The 25655-nt window shown below is 58.5% G+C and overlaps 2 protein-coding genes across 5 annotated transcripts; one reads left to right on the top strand and one right to left on the bottom strand.

The window, feature by feature from the left end:
- The first annotated feature begins 24 nt into the window (after nt 1–24).
- HPS4 (HPS4 biogenesis of lysosomal organelles complex 3 subunit 2) lies at nt 25–13611 on the top strand. 4 transcript variants are annotated; one of them, XM_086761495.1, is made up of 13 exons: nt 25–160; nt 1033–1123; nt 1506–1649; nt 2672–2779; nt 3164–3280; nt 3403–3497; nt 4679–4751; nt 5470–5503; nt 6135–6231; nt 6722–7649; nt 10707–10839; nt 11710–11818; nt 13353–13611. In XM_086761495.1, the coding sequence occupies exons 1-13, from the start codon at nt 120–122 to the stop codon at nt 13522–13524; spliced, it is 2142 nt and encodes a 713-aa protein (XP_086617621.1). In that variant the 5' UTR covers nt 25–119; the 3' UTR covers nt 13525–13611. The 4 variants fall into 4 exon arrangements, with proteins under 4 accessions (XP_086617621.1, XP_086617622.1, XP_086617625.1 ...); XM_086761496.1 differs by having other exon boundaries at nt 31–160; nt 476–1123; XM_086761499.1 differs by lacking the exon at nt 25–160 and adding an exon at nt 224–696.
- Nucleotides 13612–17404: 3793 nt separating this feature from the next.
- On the bottom strand, nt 17405–25311 carry ASPHD2 (aspartate beta-hydroxylase domain containing 2). The gene is made up of 4 exons (XM_086761603.1): nt 25292–25311; nt 21833–22937; nt 19223–19336; nt 17405–18221 (listed from the first exon to the last, which is right to left on the bottom strand). The coding sequence occupies exons 2-4, from the start codon at nt 22716–22718 to the stop codon at nt 18112–18114; spliced, it is 1110 nt and encodes a 369-aa protein (XP_086617729.1). The 5' UTR covers nt 22719–22937; nt 25292–25311; the 3' UTR covers nt 17405–18111.
- Between the last annotated feature and the right edge of the window lie 344 nt (nt 25312–25655).

Genomic DNA, 25655 nt, shown 5'->3' with positions numbered 1-25655 from the left:
AAGCGGCGGCAGGAGGGGCCGGGCCGCTCGGCCCCGGTGGCGGCGGCGGGGCCGTGCTGGAGGGACGGGCCCCTCCTTCCCCCCCCCCTCCCCCACGTCGGCTCGGGAGCCCGACACCCATGGCCCGCGCCGCCGCGCCGGAGCCCGGCTCGGCGCCATGGTGAGCCGCTTCCCCCGGGCCCCTGCCCCCGGCACCGGCGGGGCTGCGGGGGTCACGCGTGGCGGGTGCGCGTCTGTCCCTTCCTGGCGGGCGGTGCTGGCAGGGAGAGGCTCCGGGGCGCCGGCAAAGCCGGGAGCGGGGCCCAGGCCTCCGGGAAGCCAGGGCGGGGGCTGGGCGGCCGCCTCCCTCCCCGGCGAATCGCTCCGGGAGCGCGGAGGGACGGCCCGGGGCCGCGCTCGGCCGTTTTCCCTCGGCCAGGCGGGAACCTGCGGTCTTCAGCTTCACCTCTGGAGCTGCCCTGTGCTTCTGTTCCAGACCTCACGTTTCTGCTGGAAAGCTCTTGTGTGCAAAGCTTGTAGGGAGCTGTAACCTGTAACTGCCCCCTTACTAGCAGGAGTGGACGAAGCGTTCCTAGATACACCCTTGACACGAGCAGCTGAACGACAGCGTGGTGTAGGCCGTCTTCTGAAGGAAGCCTCCATCCTGCGCTCCTTGAAGTTGCCACACGCAGTCAGCAACTGAATTCAAAGCAGCAGGTCCTGGGAACTGCTGGGACTGCACAGGTGATCCTTATCCTGGTGATAAGGATTCCGTCTCCTCAGGATGGGAGAGTAGCTCACCAGTCCGTGCCTCCTGCCTCGCGTCTGAGCTGCAGAATCTATCTTAAACCCGCTGAAGTGGTCACATTTGGTAGCGTGGGACCGTTTAGTGCTGCTTTCGTGTCTAAGCTCAGTGTGGTTATGCAAGAGCCACGTCTCTCTTCATTTGTAATAACCTTTTTATTGCTGTACCTGAAATAATAGAAGGGAGAGGGAGAAGCGTAACAGATTTCAAACATGCAATCATTTCTGCAAATGCTTTTGCTTTTTTAGGTGGAATTACTTTTTCCTTTACGATGGTTCAAAAGTTAAGGAAGAAGGAGATCCTACAAGTGCTGGGATTTGTTATTTTTATCCTTCTCAGGTAACACCTGCTTTTATTTCGGTGCCTGTAAAGGAGTGCCTGTGTTGTGGGTCAGTGCTGGTAATTCTGGTTCAGGAATGGTCAGGTTTCCAGGTGGAGCTTTGCATTAATTCTTTTTTAGTATTCACTAGAGTTTGAAGACAACTCATGCAGCCAGAACCAGCTGGGGTGCCCCAAAATAAGCTCTGGGCCCTTGTGCTGCCTGGAAAAAAAAGCAATCCAATTATTTTTTCCCTAGAAATTTGCCTATGTTACTGCATTTGATTTATAGTTGAACTTACAATTCATTTTTATTTATATTCGAATACAATAGTGATTTTTTTCCAAGTCCTTTTAAAAGGGAAAATAACCCAAAGTCCTTCTTCCCTGCCTTCCTCGACAGACTCTCCCCGACCAGCAGGAACTGCTGTGCGGACAGATTGCCGGAGTGGTGCACTGCATGACTGAGATCTCTGGAGTTCCTCCAAGCCTCATTCGCCTGAGGAAGCTCAAGTTTGCAGTTGTAGTGGATGGAGACTATCTGTGGGTGAGTTCAAGAGATCTGGAGGCAGTCACGGGACGAAAACAGGGAGAGTCTGAACTGCTGTATCAAACAAAGAGAGCTTTTTTTTTTTTTCAGGGCATGGGCTGCACACAGCCACCCTGGGGAGAGCTAGGGTGGGAACTTGCAATGCACAGCTTTCCATTGCAAGGTAACTTAAATTCTGTTTACCGCAGCCTACAAGCGTGTGTCGTGGCAGTCGCTTCAGCTCTTCGGTGAAAAGCTTCACGTTCCTCATTTGTGTGTCTGCACCCGAAGTGTTCTGTTAGGATGTGCCTGTCAGCGGCTGTAAAGCATTGAGCTCGGCATCGCTGTGTGTATCCGAGGGTTACTGGCAGTGACTGGAAACCGGGTTCCGTGTACTGCAGTTTATGATAAGGAGTCAGTCTCCCTACTTGGTAGCCTGACCGTTCTTTCCTCCCAGCCCTCAGTATTCCCCACTGCAGAGCTTTGTCAGTGCCAACAGGTATCTAGGGTATAAAAAACAGTGTCACAGGGTCGTGACAAAAACGCCCCAGACCACGCCCTGGAGACCGGCCTGAGACCAGTCAGACCTGCTTAACTGGCCGTGCTGTTCAGGCTCACTGGGCTCTCTCTGAGGCAGAAGGCCTGGTGCCTCCTTCTCTCTCCGTATCTCAAAAACTAAATCAAGCATCTTCATCACTGTAAATAACAAGTTAATGTAAATATTTTCATGTACTTAGTTTCAGGAAAATGTTCTCAGCTATTAGAGCGCTGAGCTAGGTCATCTAATGTGGGAAGGGAGTGAGTGTGTCTGAAACACTGTATTTCTGATGTCATTTATTTATCCTGTCTGTGCCAGGGCTCTTCTGTGGGTATTTCTGAATTTCCTTGTCATCTGACTTGTGAATCCGGGGGATGTTTGCCTGCCACAGAACTGCTTGTACGCTTTTGATACTCATTTGAAAGCGATAAGAGTTGTTCTCACCTGCTGTGCCCGAGTTTTGTCAGTAAACATTCTTCGTTCATGGCTTTCTGTACTAAAGGTTCTGGGCTGTGCCATCGAGCTCCCTGATGTCAGCTGTAGGCGGTTTCTGGAGCAGCTGATCAGCCTCTTCACCTTCTACCATGGACCTGTGCACCGTGCGTACAAGGTAATTAAAGATCAGCAGCCATGATGTTTCTGCCCAGGAAGAGATCGTAAACACTTCCCATCCTGGCTGAGCTCTGCCCAGGCACATACGTGCGGACGTGTTCCCTTAGGTTGTCTTCTTACTAGCAAGGGTCAGAGAAAGCTCACATATTAAAGAATTGAGAAAGTGTAGAGGCCCATTCTCCTGTTGCACCGAGGTAGTGTGAGTGTCTACTGAAAGTTTCCTAGATGTTCAGTCTGAAGCAGTTTTCTCTCGATATCATCTTCCTCCTTACCCTCACAAGATGTGTCACTTACAGGTGCTGTCCCAGATTGATTGCATCGAACGTCCTGAATGCAGTAAGGCCTGTGCAGTGACAGCTGTGTGGGTTTTTGTTGTCCGCAGGCATTTTCTCAGAAGGAACTGAGCAGGCAATGGGACAGATACATTGAACACATCCAAAAAAACACCAGTGACCTCCACAAGATTTTCAATTCTCTCTGGAATCTGGACAAAACCAAGGTAAGGGCCTGTCCCCTGCAGTGTCGAGCTCTAGAGCTGCCTTAGTGCCAATGCTTTTTGTGTTTATTGGCCACTTTGAGCAGGATTCTCTGGCCTAGCTTCTTGTGGTTCTCTCTGTCTAGGTGGACCCCCTGCTTTTACTGAAAGCTGCTCTCATCTTGCAAACGTGCCAGCGGTCTCCCCACGTCTTGGCAGGCTGCATTCTCTACAAAGGCTTGTAAGTAACCAGGCGTTACCCAAAGGGTTAACTCGCGTGCTAAATCTGCCCCTTCCCAGGGCTGTGATCTGAGCTCGTCCAGGGAGCAGAGGAAGGGTGCTGGCTGTGCACACAGGGCTGCTCTTTGTTACTGGCAGGAACGTTAATCCTTCAGGCGAGGTAATCCCTGACTGCTGGTGTATTTCACCAGGATGAATGCTTAGTTGTGTTTATCAGGGGGAGAAATGGAAGCATGAAGAAGTTCAAGGTTTGGGTTTTAGTAGTTATCTGCTGTCTTTGATATTCAGCAGGACACGAAGACTGAACTTCTTAGCCTTTTTAGGTGGAAGTCACCAGGAAAAAGAAAGATGTGTGAATATAATTCTTCCCAGCTAGTGTTCTCTTTGCAGTCTTGCCAATACAGTGCATGTGTGTGTCTGTGTGTGTGTATTTTTGACTGACCTGCTGCCAGGACCACTGTCTGTGCTGACAGAAAGTGCACAGATGAATAAGCCAGGATTTCCCATGAGAAATGCTGGCTTCTTTCAACTGAAGGTTAGTCATAGCTGAAGAAGCTGTAGATGTGGCACTGAACAACATCAAGGAAAGCCTTAAAGGTGGCATTGAAAGACAAGAGATGGGGGGCTTCTGAGAATTTCTTGGCAATAACATCCAAGCACCTTTTTCTTTCAGCATAGACTGTTCATATAACGCCTTTTACGAGCTCTGGAGATAAGCCACGATGTGTGCCAGGTCTGACAGAGGCAGGCCAGACATTTTTAAGCGAGTGATCTCATACTTGCAAGCAGGACACTGAGGATGAGTCACTGCAGCACCTTAAAGCTGGAAAGAAAAAAAGAAAACTAGGGTTGTGATGGTCACCCAGCTTGTGTTCCTCTTGTGTGGCAGTGTGTTAACTCCAGCCGTGTCTGGGGCTGGCCCTTCAACCCTTGCAGGGGTTCTAGCAGGACCAGGAGAGGTGGGTGCAGTGGAGCCTTAGAGATCCCCCGGAGGTCAGCCAGCTGTGAAATGGGGCCCCGCAGCACCGTCAGTTTTGCTCAGAGTACAAGTAGAGGTCTGGGAGGACCCTGACTGCTGGCTCTGCCTGTCCTGGTGCACTGAGTGCTGGGAGCCTACGGCTGAGCTCCAGGAAATGACCCTCTGCTCGTGGATAATTCTATGACTTTGTTTTATCCCTCTAGGATTGTGAGCACCCAGCTGCCCCCTCCTCTCACTGCCAAAGTTCTCCTCCAAGGCGATGAGTCTCCAGGCCAGGTGTGTTGCTACAAATGTTCCTGCATGCAGATACCCACCAGTACGGTGCAGTCTAGGAGCAATTGTCACAGAGATCTTACATGTGCTGTTACTGGGAAGGACAAATATTGGTGCTGATGCTAAAAGCTTTTATTAGCCATGCTTGAGTAAGGTTTCAAGACCTCTGCACTAGGTATTTGCTTTTTTTTTTTTTTTTGGTCTTTAAGTTACTGGATTTGAGAGTTCTCATCTATGTGATGTTTCCATTAGGTTTTTACCCAAGGTGCAGTATTTAGTGCTAGGTCTACAAAACGAGTGTCTGAAAGTGACAAATAGATCAATTTCTGTTGCCATTAAAACTCCTCAAAAGTAATTATTTACGTGGTTCAAGACTTTCTACAAAGAAGCCACCAGGATCCGGATATGAAGAAGGCCTCTGCTGCTGCTCTGGTTAAGTAAACCAAGTTTGTGTGCCTTGAGCAGGCAGTAATGGCAAATTGTTTTGGTATTTGTCCTTTTGGGTGTATTTTGGTTCTTGGGAAGTCTCCTTGACTCTGAGGGCTACCTAAGGAACAAAGCACTGCCCAGCATGGTAAACCAGTCACAGCATTTGCTGAAGGGGATGGGTCTGGGGGCTGCTGTAGGCGCAGCAAGGCTGAGGAGGCTGGAAGAGATGTTCTGGTGGCACGGATGGCAAGCTCAGTCGTGCCACAGAGCTGATTCTTGGCTTTTCTTTCAGAGTGAGCCTGGAGGTGAGGAGCAGCGGGAGCCTGGTGAGCATTCAGCTGCAGAGTACTGGTTGCCCAGTGCACAGCAGCACGTGGGCAACCTGCTGGGGTTGTGTTCTCTGCAGTGGGAGCGTGAGCTGGTCTCTGGGAAGCTCTTGCTGGGTGCAGGAGTATATCCCTGAGGGTTTTGCTGCCACTAGTCAGTGTGTGCCAGTGGGTGTTGTGTAACCAGAACTAGTTCCTTCCTTTGGCTAAGCAAAGGAGTTTGCTCTTTTGGGTTTAGCTGTCAGTTCTGCAGATTTCCAGCATGCCCGTGTTAATTCCAGTTACCCATGTGCCTACTTGGCCACTGATGGAGCCCTGAAAACAGATGGCTGATGCTTTCAGTCCAAACCTTCAGTCATCATTTTCGAGCATCAGTTTGTAGATATTCTGCCAGGATGGTTAGAAAAATAAACAAACGCTAAGGGAAAATTTAAGTCTGTCAGGGATTAAGTGCATGAAGAGGATGGGAAAATGCTGCTGGGTCAGACGTGGTCTGTTTGAGGTGACCCGGGGTACAGGATGGTAGCATGCCTTCTCCTCCTGCAGAAGTCTTTGGGCTGATGGAGGCTGGCGTCTGTTCTTTATCCTGGAACATACTAATTTAATCCTCACACCTCCATTGCTCTTGCAGATTCTCCGTTGCCGCAGGGTGTCCGTATCATCCCTGTATTCCTAACAGAAGATGAAGTCTCAGTGCTCCGAGACTTTCCAGTGGAGTGGATGACTAGGTAGGAGATCAGTCTGACGCACAGAGAGGCTTTTGCAGCAGGGGGGCGAGGATGTGGTGCTGTGTCCTTGCTCGCTGTTGTTCCTGTTCTCTCTGGTGCTAACTCAGACTCCCAGCTGGCTGTTACAGCTGCCGGAGGTCTTTCAGGCCGGACAGAATTTCTGGTGTCTGTATCTGTGTTGTGAAGCAGCCTAAAGCAGAACTGTTTCCCAAGAGCAGCTGTGATCTGTTGTTTCTCAGCTCACGGTGCTGCTTAAAGCCTTTGTGCTTTGTGAATGAGGGAGCAGCGTTCCCAGGAGTCTGCCCTGTGAGAGGCCCACGCTTTTCACCTGCGTTGGGCCTTAGCACATCCTTTTCCGAGGTGGATGCTCTTTGTGGCAGAGAATAGATCAGCTATTGAACGGTACCAGGAGATGGTAGTGTTACTAGGTATGTTGTAACTCCAGACAGGTCCTACTCAGTAGTCTGATCAATGTGTCATGTCCCCCTAGGTCTTCTGTGTCGCCAGCAAGCCCCAGAGGAGAGAAGAATGCTCTCTGCTCCCAGGCAGCTTCAGAATCAACAGGAGTTCGTGAAAACCAAGACCTGAATAACATCTCTGTGCAGGAGTCCCCTGAAGCTTCAAGCACAGCTGCACCAGGAGATGCCGTGCAGTCAGGCAGCCTTGCAAACACAGGTGCTTTGAAGGGCTTCCCTGAAGTGGAAGTCAGTGCAAAGAATTCTCCAACTGCAAAACCGAGCAGACCAGACAGTGAAAGCTCAGAGCTGAGTAGAAAAGCATCCTTCCCATCAGAGAGAGGCACCAAGCAGCTGCCAAGCCCTTCCACGCTCCATACTGCTGAATATGCTCAAGCTACAGGTCCATATCTGGAAGGCTTTTTCTTTCCAAACCCTTACACCCAGGAGCAGGAGAGTCAGAACATGGGGAAATCCCTTGTGGACGCTGATGTTGAGCAACGCAGTCTCCAAAGTTACCGTGCAGCCGGCGGCAGTCCGGCTATTTGCTCTCCTGCCGAAGAGTTGAGCGGGAGGAAATCAAGTGAGCAAGACGATCAAGGGCTTATGAGCCAAAACAGTGTCCCTGGAGAAAGCAGCGGTGCAGCTGGTGACGACGTGCGGGGTTTAGATTGTCCGGCCGCTGCTGTACAATCAGAGTTCCAAAGCAGGAGTCAGCTGGCAGCTGCAGAGGTACAGGAGCGTCTGCCCGGTGACCCAGCAGAGAACACATGCTGTCCCAGGGGCAGGGAGAGCGGCTGGCCGCCTCGCGTGGCCAGTCTGGGAGCCCCGACTGCTGTGGAGTCAGGCAAAGAGTGCAGACCGGTGAAGATGAGCTTGTATGTTCACTGCGTTAAGGGGCTTGTGCTCTCCTTGCTGGCTGAAGATCGCCTCCAAGAGGACCAGAGCTCCGTCGAAGATGTGGTAAGTGGGAAAGCTCTTCCACACCTGCAGGTACGCTCACTGCTGCTCGTCTGGCGGTGGGGACAGGGTTACAGCTGAAGAGAGGGTGCTGGATCATGCTTCCCTTCTCGTTCCTCACCTGCTCTGTGTTGTGCAAGGCAGAGCCATTTGGCTTAGGGTTCGTCACCGCAACCAAAGCTACGTGGGAGGTTTTTCGCGCGCGTCAGGCAGCGAGCCTGAGAGGTGAGAGCGTTGTCTCACAGGCGACTCCTGTTGCCTGGTGTTGTCTGTCAGTGCCAGCACCGGAGCAAAACGTGTAGGTGTGACCGTCAGACAGCCCCACGGGCTGTGTTGGGTTTGGGATTTGTGAGGAAACTCCGTCAGTTTTGTAGTGCTTTTTGGAAAGCAAGGTTTGTTCTCTGTTTAACCTCTACTTTGCATGTCACAGCTTCTCACTCTGGAAGCACCAGAGAGATGTCTGGCAGCAAGTCCCCGAAGTATTTCCTTTCTAGATGAAAATCCAGCTGTCTGCGTCCCCAGCCTGCCCTCCCTGGTGCTGCTCTCTGGGGGCCAGAGCAACGGGGGCTGTTTGGGTACTCCCAATAGGTGCTGTACCAGAGCAATCCCGAATTGCTCAGCTGCAGGATCTGCTTCGGTGCACAGGCTTTCCTGTCAGGCGTTGCGGTGCAGCTGATGGGGCTGCGGAGGAAGGACATGCCGGCCCTCAGCGTTTCCCAGTGAAGCATTAGTCTGCAGAGCTGCCGCCTGGCCTCTGCCTCCCTGCCAGCAGCTGAGTCAAAGCTGCAGAGGCCTGTTTGATGTGCCAGTTGCCATAGAAACAACCTAATTTCTTTACAGACTAGAAGGTGGAGGAAAGCTCAGACTAATGCTGACTTCCAGCATTAGCAGAGCCTCAAGGTTACTCCTTTTCCTTCCGAGCTCCGGGACCGGAGGTTGTGACCCGCCCCCGTAAGCAGGAGGATGCCGCCTCCGCACAGCACGGGAGGGTTGGCGTGTCCAGGGATTGCTGCAAAACCAGCAGAGACCAGGAGGTGCAGCCTTGGCCGTTTGCGCCAGACACGGCAGATTGTTCGGTCCCCGTTCTGCTTGTGTTGAACAGGCAGCTGCACAACAGCTCCTCCTCTGCCGGGTCTTCTCCGGCTGTGAAGAGAGAGGTGGATGCAGGCAGGCAGGAACTGGCGCTCGAGAGAGCTGAAGGTCATCCTCATTGCATGGAAGCCCTCAGCTCCGCTGGGTTTCCTCCGGCTGCGGCTCTGGTCTGGCCGGTTGGCGGCGCAGCCCTGCTGTGCTCGGGGTGGTGCAGTTCCTCGTAGCCCATGCAGCACCCGGGGCTGGAAACAGCCATTCCTTTGCTTCATGTCTGACTTGCTGTGAGAAGGAGCGTCTGAAGGACGTAGCTAGCGTGTGGAGTGCCTCCTTTGGGGGGTTAGCTCTGCTAGTGGCACGTTTAACCTCCTCCTCCCGTCAGATGCCTGCGCAAGGAAGCAGTGGGCCCAGCCTGGCTCAGTTTGTCACTCAGTTAATTAAGGTTCAAGATCAACTGTCTAACACTGGTGCACCGCGTTTCAGTCCACTTTCCTTTATGTATTGCCTCAGGGTTGACAGCCCTGCTCCATTCAAGTTTCTCCTTTCCCAAACATGCTGCTTCCCTCTGACGTACTCTTGCTTTGGCACTTATCTTAGCAAAACTGTACTTCCACACGGCTGGGATTTGGACTGCGATCGGGTTCTTCTGGCTACACCCTTCCTCTGGGTGCAGGTGTTTGTGGTCTCAGAAGAGGTGCACGGTGTGTCCCGTCATGCCAGGAGGGAGTGGCATTCGAGGAGGTAGAGCCAGGCTCTGCTGCTGGTGTCGTGGTGGATTCGAGACGTAACCTCTGCTTGTCTGCTCCTTTGTTTATCTGTAGATGAGAAATGACCCTCAGCTCTCAGGGATGTCAAAGCTTACAATTAATGTTTGTCGAGTGCTTTGAGGCCCCTGAATGACACCAAAGAAGGGTAAAATATGCTACTTGAGCAGCTGAGAGCAGCCGGCAGTACCGATGAGCCCTCTGGGAGGGCGGTTTCGCATACAGGCGTTCCCTGTCAAGCAGGAGGCTTTGGAGGCTTCCAGGCTCCCTTCCTGCCTGTCTTCAGGTCTTATCCCTCTGTTTCCCTGCACAGGAGAGAAAATCTGCTCCGTGACACGGGGTGTGAGGGTAGGCCAAGCGCTGCCATCCTGCTGAGCGGAGGCTCGATCCCCTCGGTCGTGGAGGGAAGCACAGGGGCAGGCGGGGGGGTCAAGGAGTTAATCTTCCCAGCGCTCCCCCTCCGCCCCGCCTGAGCCCTGCCGGCTGCCTGGAGCCTCAGCACGGCCAGGGCGGCCGAGCCACTCAAAGTCCCATCCGCAAAGCAGCTTGGCTTTCACGTTAGCACGTTGTGCAGATCCATCGCTCTGTGCCAGGCCTGTCCTTTCCCCACAGGTGAGGCTGTTTCCTTGGCTTTTCTTTTATTTTTTTCTTCCTTCTGGTGATAACCCAGTGCCTTCAGTCCGCAGCAGGGCAGAAGCACGGCATGAAGGCCCATTAGAAGATTTACTCGTGTGTTGAGGGGGTGCTGTGGGAAAGACTGCAGGCAATTAAACACAGTCCAAGCTTGTAAAGCCACACCCTGTGCTGCACTGTCTGCCTGGTGTAATAAGGGCTGGTAAGCAAAGGAATAGTCCTTGCTGCAGCTGAAAGTCATGGCCAGGATGTGAAAATGAGCCCTGGGGTAATATTTGCTGGTAAATTAATGGCCTCTTGCATTTTACTGTAATTAATAGCATCAGGTGGTTTAATGGCTTATTTTCAGGTTAGAGTGCCATTTTCTGAGTCCCCATCTACTGACTTGTCATCTGTGAGACTCGCCTGCCCCACTCTGTGCCCAGGTTTCCCAGGTGGGAGCCTGCGCAGCAGCAGTGTGGGGGGGTCCAGTCCCTTCATCTCCCACATCGTCACCCAGGCTCCCTCCGGCACCTCCTTGGAAGTCTAGCAGGGCTCCTACTCTAACGCCTGCCTTTTTTTGTCCTGTCTGCAGTACCACAGCAGCCTGGCTTCTCTAAACGGCCTTGAGGTTCATCTGAGGGAGACTCTGCCCAAAGACTCCTCTTCCTCAGCCAAGACAACCTACAGCTTCACTCACTATGACTGCATTCAGAACGTACTCACAGGTAAGCATCTCCTGGAGCAGCAGCCGCTTCAGAGGAGGGAACAGGGAGGAGAGCAGGGTTTATTGTAACCTTTTCCCATGCTTCAGACAACTCCTCAGAAACATTGCTTGCTATAGCTCTTACCAAATAGCCTGGATGTAAGGCCCTGTTGAGGAAGCTTTGTCTTTTGTGAGTTAATAATCTGCTGAAGGCTTGTTGATCACTTTGTTTGGATGAGAGCCGGAGGCCACTGGGAGCTGGAGCAGCTGCCACTGGCGCGTTGCTCAGAAAGATCTTGCTTGGGGTTCTGCTGAGGGCTAGGTCCGAGGACAGGACTGTCCTCTTCAAACCTGACCTCCCTCCCCCGCCTTCATGCATCCTTGTTGTGATGCCTTTTGTCCTCTGCACAACAGGGTGTTTGTCAGTAGCTTTTGCGTACGAGAAGCAGGAACTGGGAACGGGTAGTAGCCAGCAGTTCGGAGACTGCTGCCCTGGATCGATGGACCATCGGCATGCAGAAAGCCCCGTCACGTATTGCTCCAGTTCATTCTAAAGTTTCCCTTTTTCTGGCAGCCTCAGAAGCAGTATCCCTCTCTCCAGTTTAAAAGCACTCTAGGGAAAGAGAGAAACCCCAGTGATTCTAGGTAACCCGGGTCTCGGGTGTTCTCGTCACCCCTCTGATGTGTGGGGTGGAAAGGTACAGCGGGCTTTTTGTTTGTGCGTGACTGAGCACAGTGCCAGCTGCTGACTAATTTAATTGAGGTCACACTGAGGCTTAGGGTGTCACCCGGGGTCTGTGGGGAGGTCACAGCCTCTCCTGCTCAGTAAATGGGGGCACGCTTCTCTACAGAGTGGGCTTTTAACACACCCCCCCTTACTCCTGTTCTGCAGCCAACCTGCCCCGTACGCCTGGCCCTCTGGATCGGCAGTTCCTGAGAGCTGCTACGCTGATCCACTCCGACTTCAGCCAGCTTCCCGCTGCTTCAGAAATGATAGTCAGGTAAGACGTGCTTGTAACTCCCTCCCCTTCCAGGCACAGGGCTGCCACGCGGCACTCAGAGCAGGCAAAAGGGGGTAACCCCTTTTCTGAGGCTGGCTGAGGAATCACGCCAGTGTCATTTGCCAAGCATCAGCCGTGTCACCCTGAAGTTTGCTCTTTAGGTATGGGCTACTTAATGCTCTGCCTGCAGCGTGATCCGGGTGTTGAGAGGATGGCACCAGGGCGAGTGAACCGGTGGCACAGCGGAGTTGTGCCGTGGGTTTGGGTTAAGATACAGTGCTGAATATTGCCGGTTCCTGGCACCATAAGGTTCTAAGATGCAGTTTTAAATATAGCTGTTCCTAATAACTGTGTGTCTCGGCTGGGAGCCAAAGGCGCCCAGAATTGGCAACCTAGATTTTGTTTCCTTGCACGGCGTGTTGGGTTGGCAACACGCTGTAATGTGCGTGGCAAACTCGATTGTAACGCGCCAGGCAGGGTGGTCTTATCACAGCCGGAGCCCTTCGCGCAGCCGCGGGTAAAGCCGGGCTGTGCGGCAGCGCTTGCCCCGCTGCCAGAGCTGGTCTCGGGGAGGATGGTTACGTTGGGAGCGCGCAGAGATTCTGCTTGCCTGGCTCTGCGTGTCTGTCCAAAACATGATGAAATAAAGATGTTGCTGGGAATTACACTGTTTCACTCTTCTGACACAGCTTGCCAAGGGAATGTGAATCATCCACTTCAATGCTGGAGAACTCCTTGTTTAGCATTAGTCTGACTGGCTCCTTAAATCCTGTACCAGCTAAGCTGACGTATTCCATGTTGCCTCCAAAGAAGCAACTCCATGTGTGATTCAGACTGAGTAACAAGATGACTAAAACTGCTTTCTTTTATGGGGAGTTGTCACAGAAGAGTGTCAGCAAACATAGCAGTCACTGCTTTCCTCCACCAAGGAGGATGCAGAGTCCTTTGCTTAGCTCCCTGCCAGCGCCCTTGCAGGTGAACACTGAGTGGTGGTTTTTAATCAACAGCTGGAGCTTTTGTGGTCACAGTGTCTGACTATTGTCTGAGCTTCAGCACACCTGTGACTAAACAACCTCGTGTTGTTCCTGCTGCGAGGGTGTTGTGCTGGGGTTTGCTCATGGACAGCAGCAGTGGGACAGGTTCCTCCGGGAAGGCAGGGGTGTTAGACACGAGGGGTGTTTAATGTGCTGGGCTGGGCTGCCAGCGAGAGAAACACGCAGGATGGCTATCTGCGTGGGTGGTAGTGCTGCTGAGCAGGTCCCAGCGGGTGAGACGTGCGACACTTTCTCTTTTAGGATGCCAGGACCCTTGAGGAGGGCGGCCTGGTTCCCTGTGGCCTTCTGGCAGTGCACTGCAGGGTTTTGGTGCCCGCTTTAGCTCTGTGTTCATTGCTCTGCTGAGAGAGACCTAAAAGCCCCTCTTGATAGCTGGGAGTCCGTTGCCACAAGCATCCTGGTGCGCAGCCTGGTGAGTTGAAGGGGATCTTGCACAAAGCTGTAAATCCTGACTGCTCTCTTCTCTCCTGCCCTGCTAGGAATGCCTCCACAGCCATGTACGCCTGCCGGAACCCCGTCCAGGAAACATACTTCCAGCAGCTGGGTGCTCCGCTCCGCAACTCGGGTGTTCCCAACCCTCACGACAGCGCGTTCAGCCTGCCGAGCAAGGCCAAGCAAAAGCTGCTGAAGCACGGAGTGAACCTGCTTTGAACTGACGCGCTGAGGCAGCATGTCTCAGCCCGTGCTGAAAGAGTTGATCTCCAATACGTAAAACCTCAAAGCCGTTCATTCTGTGGGAGGCACGAGGCTCTGTGCAGTCTGTCGGCTCTCCAGCCTGCCTTGCCCTGCTCCTGCTAACGTGTTGACGTTAGCACTTGCCAAAGACTGCAGATAGCAAGTAGCTGTGTTGGGGTGCTCGGTTTGCACTGACTCTGGGACTGTTCCTGGTCCTCTGCCACCGCAGGCAGAGACTGCTGGAGTGCCTTAACGTCAAACCTCAGCTGGCTCTAAGCTACACAGACACCGGGCTGCTGGGCGGTACTGGCTTTCAGATGTCAGACGCTGCGTCTGCCTGCAGTTCTGTGCCTACACTTGCCCTGGTCAGACTGGGGCGTTATTTATATCTTAATCTATGAAGTGATCCCCTGCCACGACCTGACGCCTTACCGTGATTGACAGAGCCTGCGTGTTCTCTGGCTAACGGCAATAGAACAAGTGCTGCAAAGCTCAGTACTCCCACAGGCGCTGTCAGGAGGTTTTGCACTGTAGCTGAATCCGGGAGATCCCTGTCCCGCCACGCATGCCTCGCTGGGGATTGTGCAGCACGGCGCTGCCTTCCCCGCTGCTCGCTAACGCAGCTGTGACCTGCCAGCCTCTCGCGTGGGCTGTGGTGGTGGTACGAACGCACTGCACCTCCTGCCTGCTCCTCGGCCTTCTGCTTCCTCCCCTCCCGCCTGCTGCAGGACCCTCCTTCACCTCCTTGCTCTTGCTGCTCGATTTGTCTGCGCTCTGTTGAGAGAAAAGGCAAGTGGGAGCCCCTTAAGCTAGTGGGACCAAAGAGGTTTTGTAGCCCCTCGGCAGCCATTCTCTTTCTGCTCTCGGTGCTGGCTGGCGGGGGGTTGGCGGTGACGGCTGCTTAGGCCTGCGTGATGGATCCCTGCTGCTGTTACATGCGCACCCATCGCTGTGACTGAAAATAAAAGAGTCTCCAGGGCTCATCCAAGTGCTATGTGTCAGCAGCCAAAGTCCTAATTACTGCTGGGGGGGTTTGCGGTTGTGTGAGCTGTTACCCCTAGTTAGCTCCATCCAGGGGCGAGTTCCTGCGCTGGTGAGGTTGAGCAGACAGCACCTGTTCCTTCGATCGCTCCTGCAGAGTAGCTCCTTGTCAGGGTCTTAGGAGGTTGCCCAAGGGAGATGTGTTACTGGCTTCGCTGTGAAACGGTGAGCAGACTTGTGTCACCGTTAAGATAAAGTCGCCATCATCACAGCTTCTTGTTCCGCTCTGACAGCAGATGATTCCTGAGGTAGCTCTGCCGTTGCAGGGCTCCTCTGCAGACCTTGGCTGGGAAATTCAGTGGATTCCAGAGGAAGAGCCAGCTGCTGGCGCAGGGGGTGGCTGGGCACGGATTGCCATCTGGCCTCCTGCTCTGGCAGCTGGGGAGGCGTTTCAGCAGCAGGAGAGCTGTGTGGCACTGCTCCCTGCCCCTGCTGTCCCCTTGGGGACTGGCAGTGCAGCTGCTCGGCGCTGAGGTACTGTCGGTTGCCGGTTCGCTAACGGCAGTGTGGATGTGAGACATCACCGGAAGGCCGGAGCTACAGCCGCCCCGGAGACCTCCTGCCTCGGTGGTAGCCAGGCGGAAGTGGGCACAGAGTGAGGCACTGCTTCCCTGCGTTGGGGGCAAGCTGCTCTGGGGCCGGAGTTCTGCACAGAGGCATCGCGTAGGTGAGGGATGAGGCGTGGGAGAGAGCAGGAGAGGTGGTTGTGTGTTCCTCTTGCGATGCTCTGAGCTCTCTGACAAGCTGAGCTGCGAGTCTTCCTCTGCTTGAGGCTGCTCCATCTCCTCTCTGCACGCTGAGCAGCCCTGAGCCAGGTTCCCTCTGCGACGCTCCGGAGGCAAGGAAGCTGCGAGGAGCTAGAAGGAGCTGTGAGGCAGCTCCAGACTGCTCCGCTCCCCCGAGGGAGATCCCGCTGTCTCCTGGCTGGCTGTTTGGGAAGTGGTTGTGTGCTCTATCAGGAAACACCAAGTTGTTGAAGGAAAAGCCTGAGAGGGACAGGAGGGAGTTTTGGCACAGCAGCAAAGCACAAACTGCGCGCTTTTGCCTGCTGTCATCAGGAATCTTCCTCTGCAATCTGCTGTGCCGTCTGTCGGCGGTGGAACAGCTGGGGTGGCTCCGTTCCCTTTCGCTTCTTGAACTGCATCTGGCCCCCAGGACCTGTTTCTGTGCGTTGGTGGTGAAGAGGAAAGTTGTCCTGGGGCAGCAAAGAGCTCTAGGCCCTTGACTTAATGGTTGCATTGCAGAGATGATGTTTAAAAATCGGTCATTTCAAATGTAACGAGGAGCAGCTGCTGCCCAGCTGTGTCCTGTCTGACTGTGGGAGCGCTGCTCACGAGGGCGGGGGGCCTCGTGCTGAGCCATTCCTCGTGTTGCCAAACTGGCCCTGTGCTGGGGCGATGTCGGGTGCTGGCTTTCGGGCAGGAATTGAGCGGCAGCCCAGCACCCTCTGCCCCAGAGCTGCTGCTGATGGGGCTGCTTCTGATGGAGCTGCCTTGGACACGGCAGCTGCAAGCATTTCCCGAAATGGTTGGTTTGAGACTTTCTGGCAGGCCAGTGGCCGTGCTGGGGGGCTGGCTGGTGAGGGTCTCTGCTGCCCTGGGCGCAGGCAGCGCTGCTGTAACCCACAGGCTGCGCACGCAGCCTGGATAAGGTACGGTAGAGGCAGAGAGGTGCAAAGCGGATAATCCCTGTGCTCCCGGGGGCTGCGGGTGAAATCCCGGCCCGGAAGGCTGTACCTGGTAGGGACAGCGATGCCGCGGGGCTGGGGGTTTTAAAGCACTGCCCTCGCTCATCGCATCGCCTGCAAACTCAGCCCGGCTGATCCCTCCTCCCACCCCGGAGCTCCTGCCTTTCCAGCGTGTTTTCCCCCAGAGCAGCTGGGGTAAGCAGGACCCGGCCCTCAGTGTTTCGCTTGACGCTGGCCTGGTTACAGCAGCAGGCAGAGCCCATCCTGGTTTCAGCACGACTGTTTATTGATAATCTCTGCTTATCCACTGTATGAGTGTTACCAAACTGCAAGACAGGCACCAAGCCAGCCTGCTTCCTCAGGGTCTGGTTCAGGTCCTCAATGCCTGTAGAAATCATGCACTTCAGATATTCAGTAACAAGACAGGTGTAAAAAATATCTCGGGTGTATTTGAAATCTCTGCCTTATCTTGCAATCGAACCACTGAAAAACCTGTAAGGGAATTGTAGGGGAGCGGGGCCGCGTTCCCTCCTGGGCAGGGCGCAGACGTGAGCGATGCCCAGAGCCGGGCCGAGCCCGACGCAGCCACTTCCCAGCGACAGCGGTGAGCATCCACAACATGCTGTGCCTCACGTGTAGCGTGTTACAAACCGTATGGTAGCTCTGTACCCCAAAACCCCCAAACAAACCCTGGCTGCTGGGCGACTTCAGGAAACACGTGTTGGTTGCTGGGCGAGCAGGACTCTCGGAGGGTGGCGGGCTCGTTCCTTGGGCTGCGGAATTAAACATCCCCTGCCTTGGGAAACCTTCCCTTTGCTGTCAGGTACGCATGAGCTGCCTCTGTATGCGCGCCCTGGCTCCAGGAAAGGAGAAGATGGAGCAGCAGAAAGAAGCATGACCTCCTTTCTTCCTGGCCTTCGACTACAGACAAAACCCCTGCGCTCCGTTCCCAAACAAGGGGATTCCCAAATGCAGGGCCTTCCCAGCTTGAGCTGTGAAAAACAAAGGTTGCAGATAAAGCAAGGAGAGGGTTTCAGGCAACTGATAACACCCTTGGTCAGATTAAAGAGCAGGGCTTGCTGCGTGCTGCCCTCTTAGAGTGTGTCGGGCGCTCCTGGGCGTGCTGCCTTGCTGGGGTGGGGGCACCTGGGGCCGCAAGGGCAGCCAGGGGCCAGCATCAAGCTTTTCTCCCCGCCCGTGGGGCAAGAAGGTTTCTGAAGGCATGCGAGGGAGGAAGCGCCAGCCCCTGGGCTGTGATGGGGGAGCTCTCTGCGGGCAGAGCCCCAGCCTGCGCAGCCCCTGCCCCGTGAGCGCGCTGTGCCCGCTGCAGCCCCCTGCGTCCATCCGTCTGTCCGTCCATCCCGGGACCGCAGCCGGGGCAGGGGCAGGCTGAGCGCAGTGCTGGGCTGCTTGGCTGGTTTGCTGTTTTGGCGTTGATGTGTGTTGTTCTTTTGATGACCACGACAAGGTTCACATTACCACATTCAAACGAACACCCTTGGCTTTGTTACTCTACTCTGAACACCGCAAAACACAGTAGCAACATAACACGTAGGAGAGTGGTGCTGCAGCTAACCACGGAGGGACGGCGATGCGCTGGCATGGTGGAAAATAATCCCTGAAGCCAACGATGGAAGGCGAGAGATGGGCGTGGATACACGTCACAGTTTCCATTTACAAGAGCCCCCGGCAGGGAAGACCCCGAGGCCGCGTGCTGGGAGGAAGCTTCCAGTGCGACAGGCGCCCGCGTGCGGCGCTGGACCCGCGGCGGAGCCGAGCCGGCACGGCCACCCACCCGCCGGCTGCCCTCAAACTCGTGACAGCGGGCAGCACCGTCATCGTCCCGGGGCAAAGATGAAGTCGAGGGCCTGGCGCTCCGCGGCAGCAACGTTGGGGTGCCACAGGTCCACCATGAAGACCACGCGGGGACCCTCCTCCGGGGGACCTGGGTGGGACGCAAGCAGGGGGTGAGGCTGCGCTCCTGCCCTGCTCCCGCGGGAGCGCCCAGTGCTCACCCCGGCCTGCGGGTGATGGGCTCCAGCCAGGAGGTGCCTGGCCAGCGCAACCCAGTAAACACCTAAACCGCTGCGTACTGGGAGCCCAGTGCCTCCAGCAGCCAGCATGGGGCAGGGTCCTCCCTGACAGGGCTCCGGGGTTGCGCTGTGCAATCAGACCCGAAGGTTTCCCATCCCAGGGCGGCAGGCGACGCTGAGCTCGCCATCCTTGCATCTGCGGCTCAGAGCCACGCAGGGAGCTGCCGCTGCGCTTTTCCAGCCTTCCTGGCCCCGCAGCTCTGCACTGAGCTGGGCTTCCCAATCCCACTGCAGGGTCGATGAGGGAGCAACAGCTTTTGTTCTCCCCCTCCCTTCACACGCTCCCCTAGGTAAAACAGCTCCGCTTGACACTTTTATGCCATCGGCGACTAATGCCGGTTAATCCGGGAGAGCTGAAGCGGAACAGCCTCTGTCAGTGCCGGAGAGAGGCAACAAAACAGGCTGGCGTGAAGCTTTTCTCCCTGCACGGGAGACAAAGGCGCCGCTGGCACGTCAGCGCCGAGCTGCTGCCTTGCAACGGGGCCGCTGCAGCTGGGAACGCTGCGGTGAGCAAGGGCAAGAGGATGGCGAGGCCGTCGGCACCGCAGCCCGCGCCGCCCTGCAGAGCTCCGGGAGGGGATCAGCCGGCCCTGGGTTCCACGGGACAAGGGGAACTGGGACGCTCCACCGCCCTGGGTGGAGCGGGAACAATTTGCGATGGGTGAGCCACCCCAGGAACGGGGCTGCTGCCCGCCCCAGCGCAAGCCAAGGGCGGCAGCGGTGTGACTGTGGGATGCGGCACCTGCAGATGCCTGGGCAGGAGCAGGGACCGGGCGCAGCCGCCGCCCGCCCGCTCTCCCCGGCCCCACGCTGGGATGGGTGCGAGGTCCCGCGAGCCGCGCATAGGGCTCACCTTCGTGAAACGCCGTGTGCAGGAAGGAGTCGTCGAAGAGCAGGCAGCGGCCCTCGGCCCAGCACTGGGGCTCGCCCCCCACCACCAGCTCACAGTTGCTGGGCGTCTTCAGACCTTGAGGCACAGAGAGAGAGGACAGCGAGGGTCAGGCTTCTGTGGGGAAGCAGCCCCGAAACGCACACAGCGAGCTCCCGAACTCGGCGCGCGGCAAGGCCCGGGGATGAAAACGCGCACAAAGCGGGCGCTGCATTCGCAAGCTGAACTCGGAGCCCAACGCAGCTCAGCCCCTGCCCCTCTCGGCCCCGGCCGCTGCAAGGCACCCCGCTGCAGCCATGCGCTGAACCCCAACAAGCTCCGCGTCGTGGGCACTCCTTTCGCACCCAGAACGGCCAGGAAGTCCCCAGAGCCCACAAACCCGGGGTGTGCCAGGGACGCCCGTTGCCTGGTGCATCTTCCAGCCTCAGGCCAAAGGCAGAGCCTGCCCCCTCCTTCCTCCAGCTCCGCGGCAATCACCCTGCCCGCGGCCGCGCTGGGAAGGAGGAAACGCTGCACCGGGACTGGAGAAACGGGCTCAGTCCCTGGCTCTGCCACGGGCTTCCCACCTGACCGTGAACACTCAGCATCTGCCCCTCACACGGTCCCCACGCGAGCCGCCACCGCTCAGTCCCCCTCCAGGCGGCCGCAAGGACGGAAATCCAGGGGAGGGTCGCACAGCCCTCCTCAGAGGTGAGGCTCTGAAGGACAGGTGAAAAAGGACAATCCTAGGAATAAAATGGGTCTTTTCCTAAAATACTAGCGCGAGTGAGGCCAGGTTTACAGGGGTCGATCGCATCACCCCCCGCATCAGGAACATCACCCCCCGCAGCGCCGTAGATGCTGGAGCTGGTGCAAAGTGAACCTGCCCCGAGGGTGCGGCCGTGGCGGAGAAAGGGGTCAGGGCTCACGTGGCCTGCGAACGGTAACGATGCAGCAAACGAGCAGGAGCGGATCTCACAGCGATGCCAAAACCGAGCGAGCGCAGCAGGGACTCCCAGCTGCCCAGGAGCTGCTGGGAGCACAAAAAGCCGCTCTGTTTTTCTAACGGATGCTTCAAAGCCTGCAAAATCCAAAGCCATTTCCCTGCACAACGGCCTCGGCTGGAGACACTCCAGCCGGAAAGGGGGAGCCGAGCAGGCAGGGGAGGCGGCGGCCAGCAGCACGCAGCCTTTCCATCGCACCCGCGCCCCGTTCCGTTGCACCCACGCCCCAAGGGACACTGCCCTGTCCCTTGGAGGGGCTGAGCTGGTGCCAGCGCTCAGCCCGGTGCGTTCAGCAGAGCAGTAGCGGGGTCAGGGTAAATCCTAGAGAGCGATTTGGCTAGGCTGGCGGCTGCTCCGGCTTTTCAGAGCAAGCTGGCCTGAAAGGGCTGCTCGGGTCCTCAACGCATCTGTGCTCCGGGCGCAGTGAGAGCCGAGTCCCCGGCATGGAGGTGGGCACGTCGGCGAGCACACGCGGCCCGTCGGCATGCCCTGGGCACGGTGCCGTGTCCTGGCTGGAGGGCCGGCAGCCGCGGAGCAGATGGGGCTGGCAAACGTGGAAGGACAAGGGAGTGACCCGCATCGCTCGTCTCCCCGCGGTGTGTGCGCTCCAGCTGGAGCGGGGTGCGTTGGGCTGAGCCAGCCTGGACCTGGCCTCGCTGGCCCCCCCCCAGGAACCGCTCCCAGCCCCTTGCAAGGGGAGTGCAGCTCCCCACACCCCAGAGAGCGGGGAGAGCCGGCGGCCGGGCGGTGGGCTGCCTCTGCGCACCAGCAAGGGCAGCTCCCAGCTCCCCAGGCCCGGCAAGCTCCTCGGATCAGCGCCGAAGACTCATTCCCATGCTAAATAAATGGCCAGTCACCGCCGGAGCGTGTTTACCCAAGAGGAGTTGGCTGAACAAGCGCGTTCGGTGTTTGCCAGCAAGGGCCCGTGCGGTGCCTCCCCCGGCGCGATCTGTGCCGCTTCCAGCACGGCAGAGTCCCGACCATCTGTGCCGCGTGGGCTCTCCCCATCCCGGGCGCCCGCGGGGCGGGGGAGCACCCCGCCGCCAGCCCGGCGCTCGCCCCGCCGGAGGGGATACCCCAGGACCCCCTCCAGCCCCAATTCGCACCAAAGCAGCATCTTTGCTCCCGTCTGCCTGTGTCAGCGCCCGAAATCCCAGGAGAGGGAGAGCTGCCGGAGGAGCAGCGCTGGGAGACAGCTGGGTCCCTGGAGCAGCTTCCCGGGCTGCCCCGCATCCTGTGATGGGGGGTTGGGAGACCCTTGCCCAAAGTCAGTCCTTGTCAGAGCCCAGGCCTTCAGGTCGGCAGAAGGAGGCAGCAAAACGCTCCTGCTGCTGAGCTGGGGACCCCGGAGAGCTCGGGCACCGGGGGGGACTCAGCACTGGCCTCTCCTGGGGAGGCTGCTGCCACCAAAGCCCCAAAACCTCCCTCAGGCCAAAGCAGAGCAGGCACCTGAGGTGGCCCTGGGGCTGCAATTAGTGCCTGAACTCTGAGAGCACAGGGCGCAAGAGGCCTTTTCGGGGCTCCTGCAGCCCCCCGCACCGCCCATGGCGGGGACACCCCCCCAGGACCAACCGCCCCACCGGGCACTCACCTAGATGGCAGCGGATGCGGATGTTGGTGGGTCCGTAGTGCTCGGCGATGACGGTGCCCGGGCTCAGCATGGAGATGCAGGCGTTCCCAAAGACGTTGTTGCCAATGCAGGTGCGGAGGCTCCCGAGCAAGCGGTACGTCCGTGGGCATCTCCTGCAGTTCCTGGGCACGCACATGCCCTGGTTCACCAGGTAGAAGGTGAACCACTCCCCGCTGGGCGTGCTGTTCATTTTCCATCCTTGCGGGAGGCTGCAGTTTGAGAAAGCCTTGTAGAGGGTCTCAAACTCACACAGGATGGTCTGGAAGTTGCGCTCCAGCAACTCCACGTCGTGCTTTTGAGCGTCCCGGGAGAAATAGGGCATGGTTGGCAAGTCTGGCAGGAAGAAGACTTCTGGCTTCTGGATGGAGGGCCGGCTGTTGAGGTAGCGGCCCTGCTCGCGGATGCCCTTGTGGATCCTGCCCATGCCGGACCAGGAGTAGCGCTTGGCATACTCCTGCAGGTTGTGGTAGAGTTTCTGGTTGAGCCCGTCGTGGTGCGTGCAGCGCACGCACTCGGGCGAGTGGCAGTAGACGTACCCGTTCTGCACGCCGTTGGCCTCGGCGCTCTGCATCAGGGCGTTGACGGTGGCGTAGGCGCGGGGCTGCTCCCGCCCCACGTGGTAGCAGTACCACACGAAGAGGAGCAGGAGGCACGCGACAGCGGCAAGGGCGGTGGCGTCGCAGTCCCGGAAAGACTGGATGCCGGTGGCGATGAAATCCCGCAGTCCGTCCAGGGACCAGCTCCAGTCCATCAGCCACTCCAAAGACATGGTGGGGCAGTGGGAGGGGGGCGTGCGCAGGGGGGCCCGCCGGTCAGTCCTCGTGGTCCTCAGAGGCACCCACACCATGCAGCTCGGCCGGGGCACGGGGGGAAGGGGCTGCCATGGGGAAGCGCAGCTGTGGCTCTCCCCCGCGCGCCCGGGGGCTCTGCATTGGCAGCAGCAGCCAGCAGCTCCTGGAGGGGGGGGCGGCCAGGCTGCCCGGGGGTCCCAGCACCGTGGGTCAGCAGTGACGTGCCCGGAGGGTCCCTGTCGGCACTCCCGTGCTGATCATCCCGAAAGGCAGTGCTGGGGAAAGAAACCCAGAGGTGTTAGGGAGGTGGTTTTCCCTCGGGGGTCCCTGGGGGGCTCAGTACACAGGATACAGCCAGGGCCGCATGCTGGGGCTGCGTGGGCCACTGGCTCCTCGCAGGGGGGTGAGGGATGAGGAGCCGCCCTCCCTGCCCAGGAGCCCAGCATCATCCCATGCCGGGAAAAGCCCCCACCGCTCCCAACAGCATCTTCCACAACCATCCAAATGGAGGGGAAGGGGGCAGAGCCGGGCCCCTGAGCTCCCGCTGCCCCAGGGCAACCGTCTCCCCTCCTGCTCTCCCCCAGTTTCTCTCCTCTAGCCTCACCACACCTGAAACCTGGCTGACGAGGCAGCAGGCAAAGCTGGGAGCTGACACTTAACAGCAGCAATCTTGCAGCACACCAGTTTATCCCTCGATCTGGGCACTCCGAGATGACTGTCCCCCAGAGACCGAGCCGGCAGCCCCCAGCCCGCCCCGCGCAGGGGAGGGAGAGGCAGCCAGAGACGGAGCTGGTCCTCAGGTCCCCCAAGAGTAGGAACCTGAGGAGCAGGAGGGGTTTCCTAGCCAGGGAAGCCATCCAAACCTGCCCCAGCCAAGGCCCTGCAGCCTGTTAACGAACGTGCATTCCCTTGATTGCACTGGTGATGCGCTGCAGCTGGCGGAGCTTGGGCTGGGACCCGGCCCTGCAGCTGGGGACCTTGCACAGGGCTGGGGACAGGGGCTTCGGGCAGTTCTACACCCGCCCAGCCGACCTCCCTCCATCCTACTTCCTTGTAGTACGTCGCCTGCGTGCCCCGTCCCAGGATCCGCAATCCACGTGGCACGCCACAGCCTCCTGGGAATTTTAAGACAACTTTCCTGCAACCGTACGGCATCCCTCTGGACGTGCTGAGCTCTCCAGCCCGGGCTCTGGCTTCCCATGGAGCCGGTCCCAGGGGTGATCCCCGAAGCCAGCACAATCCCCCCACGCTGCTGGTGGGGTGGATCTCGCCCCGACAAGCGGGGAATGGGCTCAGCCCTGCAGCCAGGCTTGTGCAGGAGCCGACTGAGAAAGCCACTGCAGAGCTCGGGGGGTCCCACAGCCTCGGGGTCCCCAAGCCAGCATCGCTCGCACCCCTGCGAGAGCAGCGCAGCACAAACGCAGCCCCACTGCTGCCCCAAGGCTGCGGCCCACACCTCGGGGGGGGAAATCGGGGGAAAACCAACTGAGCAGTAAGAGAGCAAAGCCCCCGCGCACACCTGCAGCCTGTCCAGCCCCAGGGCCCTGCAGCTGGGAGCCTTTGGGCTGCCCAGCCCTGGATCCAGCCCGGCAGCCGCCTCCTGCGCTGGCACAGGCAGCCCCCGAGCAACCCTGCCCAAACCCACCTTCCGCAGGGGCTGCACCGGCGGCACCGCTCCCGGCAGACGCTGCGCGGCCGGGAGCCGCAGCCAGGCCTGGAGCCGGCAGCGCCCAGGCCCAGCGCTGAGCCGGGCGGTGGCATAAAGCAGCCCTGGCCCCAGGGCCAAGAAAAGGCTCGGCAGCTAATAATAAACAGCGGAGCCGGTCCGGAAGAGTGGAAATCAATTCCACGTTGCACTGAAGTTGTGCAGGACGTGGAGGCGAGCACCGTGCCAGGCAGCAGCGCCGTTACATAATGAAGGCAGAGAGGCTTCGATGCAGCAGAAAGTTGCATCCTGACGGCTCCGTGGGAGCCCCGGCATCTCCCGGACAAGGTGGGTTTCGCTCAGCCCGGCCGGGATCCCCAGGCCGTGGGCCCCGCGGTGATGAGGACGCGTAGCGGGGCTGTCCTCGGCTCTGCACCGGCAGCATCACCTTCGGGAGTGGCGTGAGGAGCCTCCTTGTGATGCCGGCGCGTTGGGGTGAGGCAGGGCGCTGGCTGCTACTACGGAGCTGGAGCAGGGCCAGGCAGCCGCGGGCGCTCGCTTTGCCCGTTCCTCCAGCGTGCCACCCCCGGCCGTGTCACCCGGGGCGCTGGTCTCACCTAGTGCGACGGTGTCACCCGGCGTGGCTGCATCGCCCGGCGTGGCTCCACCACCCGGTGTGGGTGCATCCCTCGGTGTCACTGCCGTGGCTGCGTCGCCCAGCGTGGCTGCATCACCCGGTGTCACCGGTCTGGCTGCATCACCCGGCGTGGCCGCATCGCGCGGGGTGGCGGAGCCGCCCGCCGTGCCGGTGACACGTCACGCGGCGTGGCAGTGGCACCTGCCGCCGCGGTGTCACCCGGCCGAGCCCCGCTGCGCTCCCCGCCGAGGGCACCGCTCCCCGGGCGGGCACGGCGGCCCCCTGCCCGCGCCCTCCGCCACCCCCCCGCCCCGTGATGCGGTGCGGTGCGACGCGGCGGTACCGACCTGCTGCCCGTGCGGGGCCGCCGCTCCGCTCCTCGCCGCTCCGCTCGCCGCCGCGGACCACAACTCCCAGCAGCCCGGGCAGGAGGGGCCCGCACCGCCCCCGCCGGGACCGCGCCGGGCCGCCAGCCTGCGGGCCCCGGCCGAGCCACCGCCCGCCCATCCGCCCGCCCCCGCGCCCGCCCCTCGCCGCGGCCTCGGGGCGGTGCGTCGGGGCCTCCGCACCGCGCCCGCGCCCTGCTCCCCCGCGCCGCGCCCCCGCACCGCGGCGGGGCTGCGGCACCCGGGCGGGGGTCCTGGGGCTGGGAGGCGGGGATGCTGGCCCCAGGAGCGGGAGCACCCAGGGGTGCAGGCGCCCAGGGGACAG

Source organism: Chlamydotis macqueenii, chromosome 17, assembly GCF_036417535.1.
Source record: "Chlamydotis macqueenii isolate bChlMac1 chromosome 17, bChlMac1.mat, whole genome shotgun sequence".
NCBI lineage: Eukaryota > Metazoa > Chordata > Aves > Otidiformes > Otididae > Chlamydotis > Chlamydotis macqueenii.
Note: the sequence above shows the minus strand (reverse complement) of the source record. Positions and strands in the feature narration are given on the sequence as shown.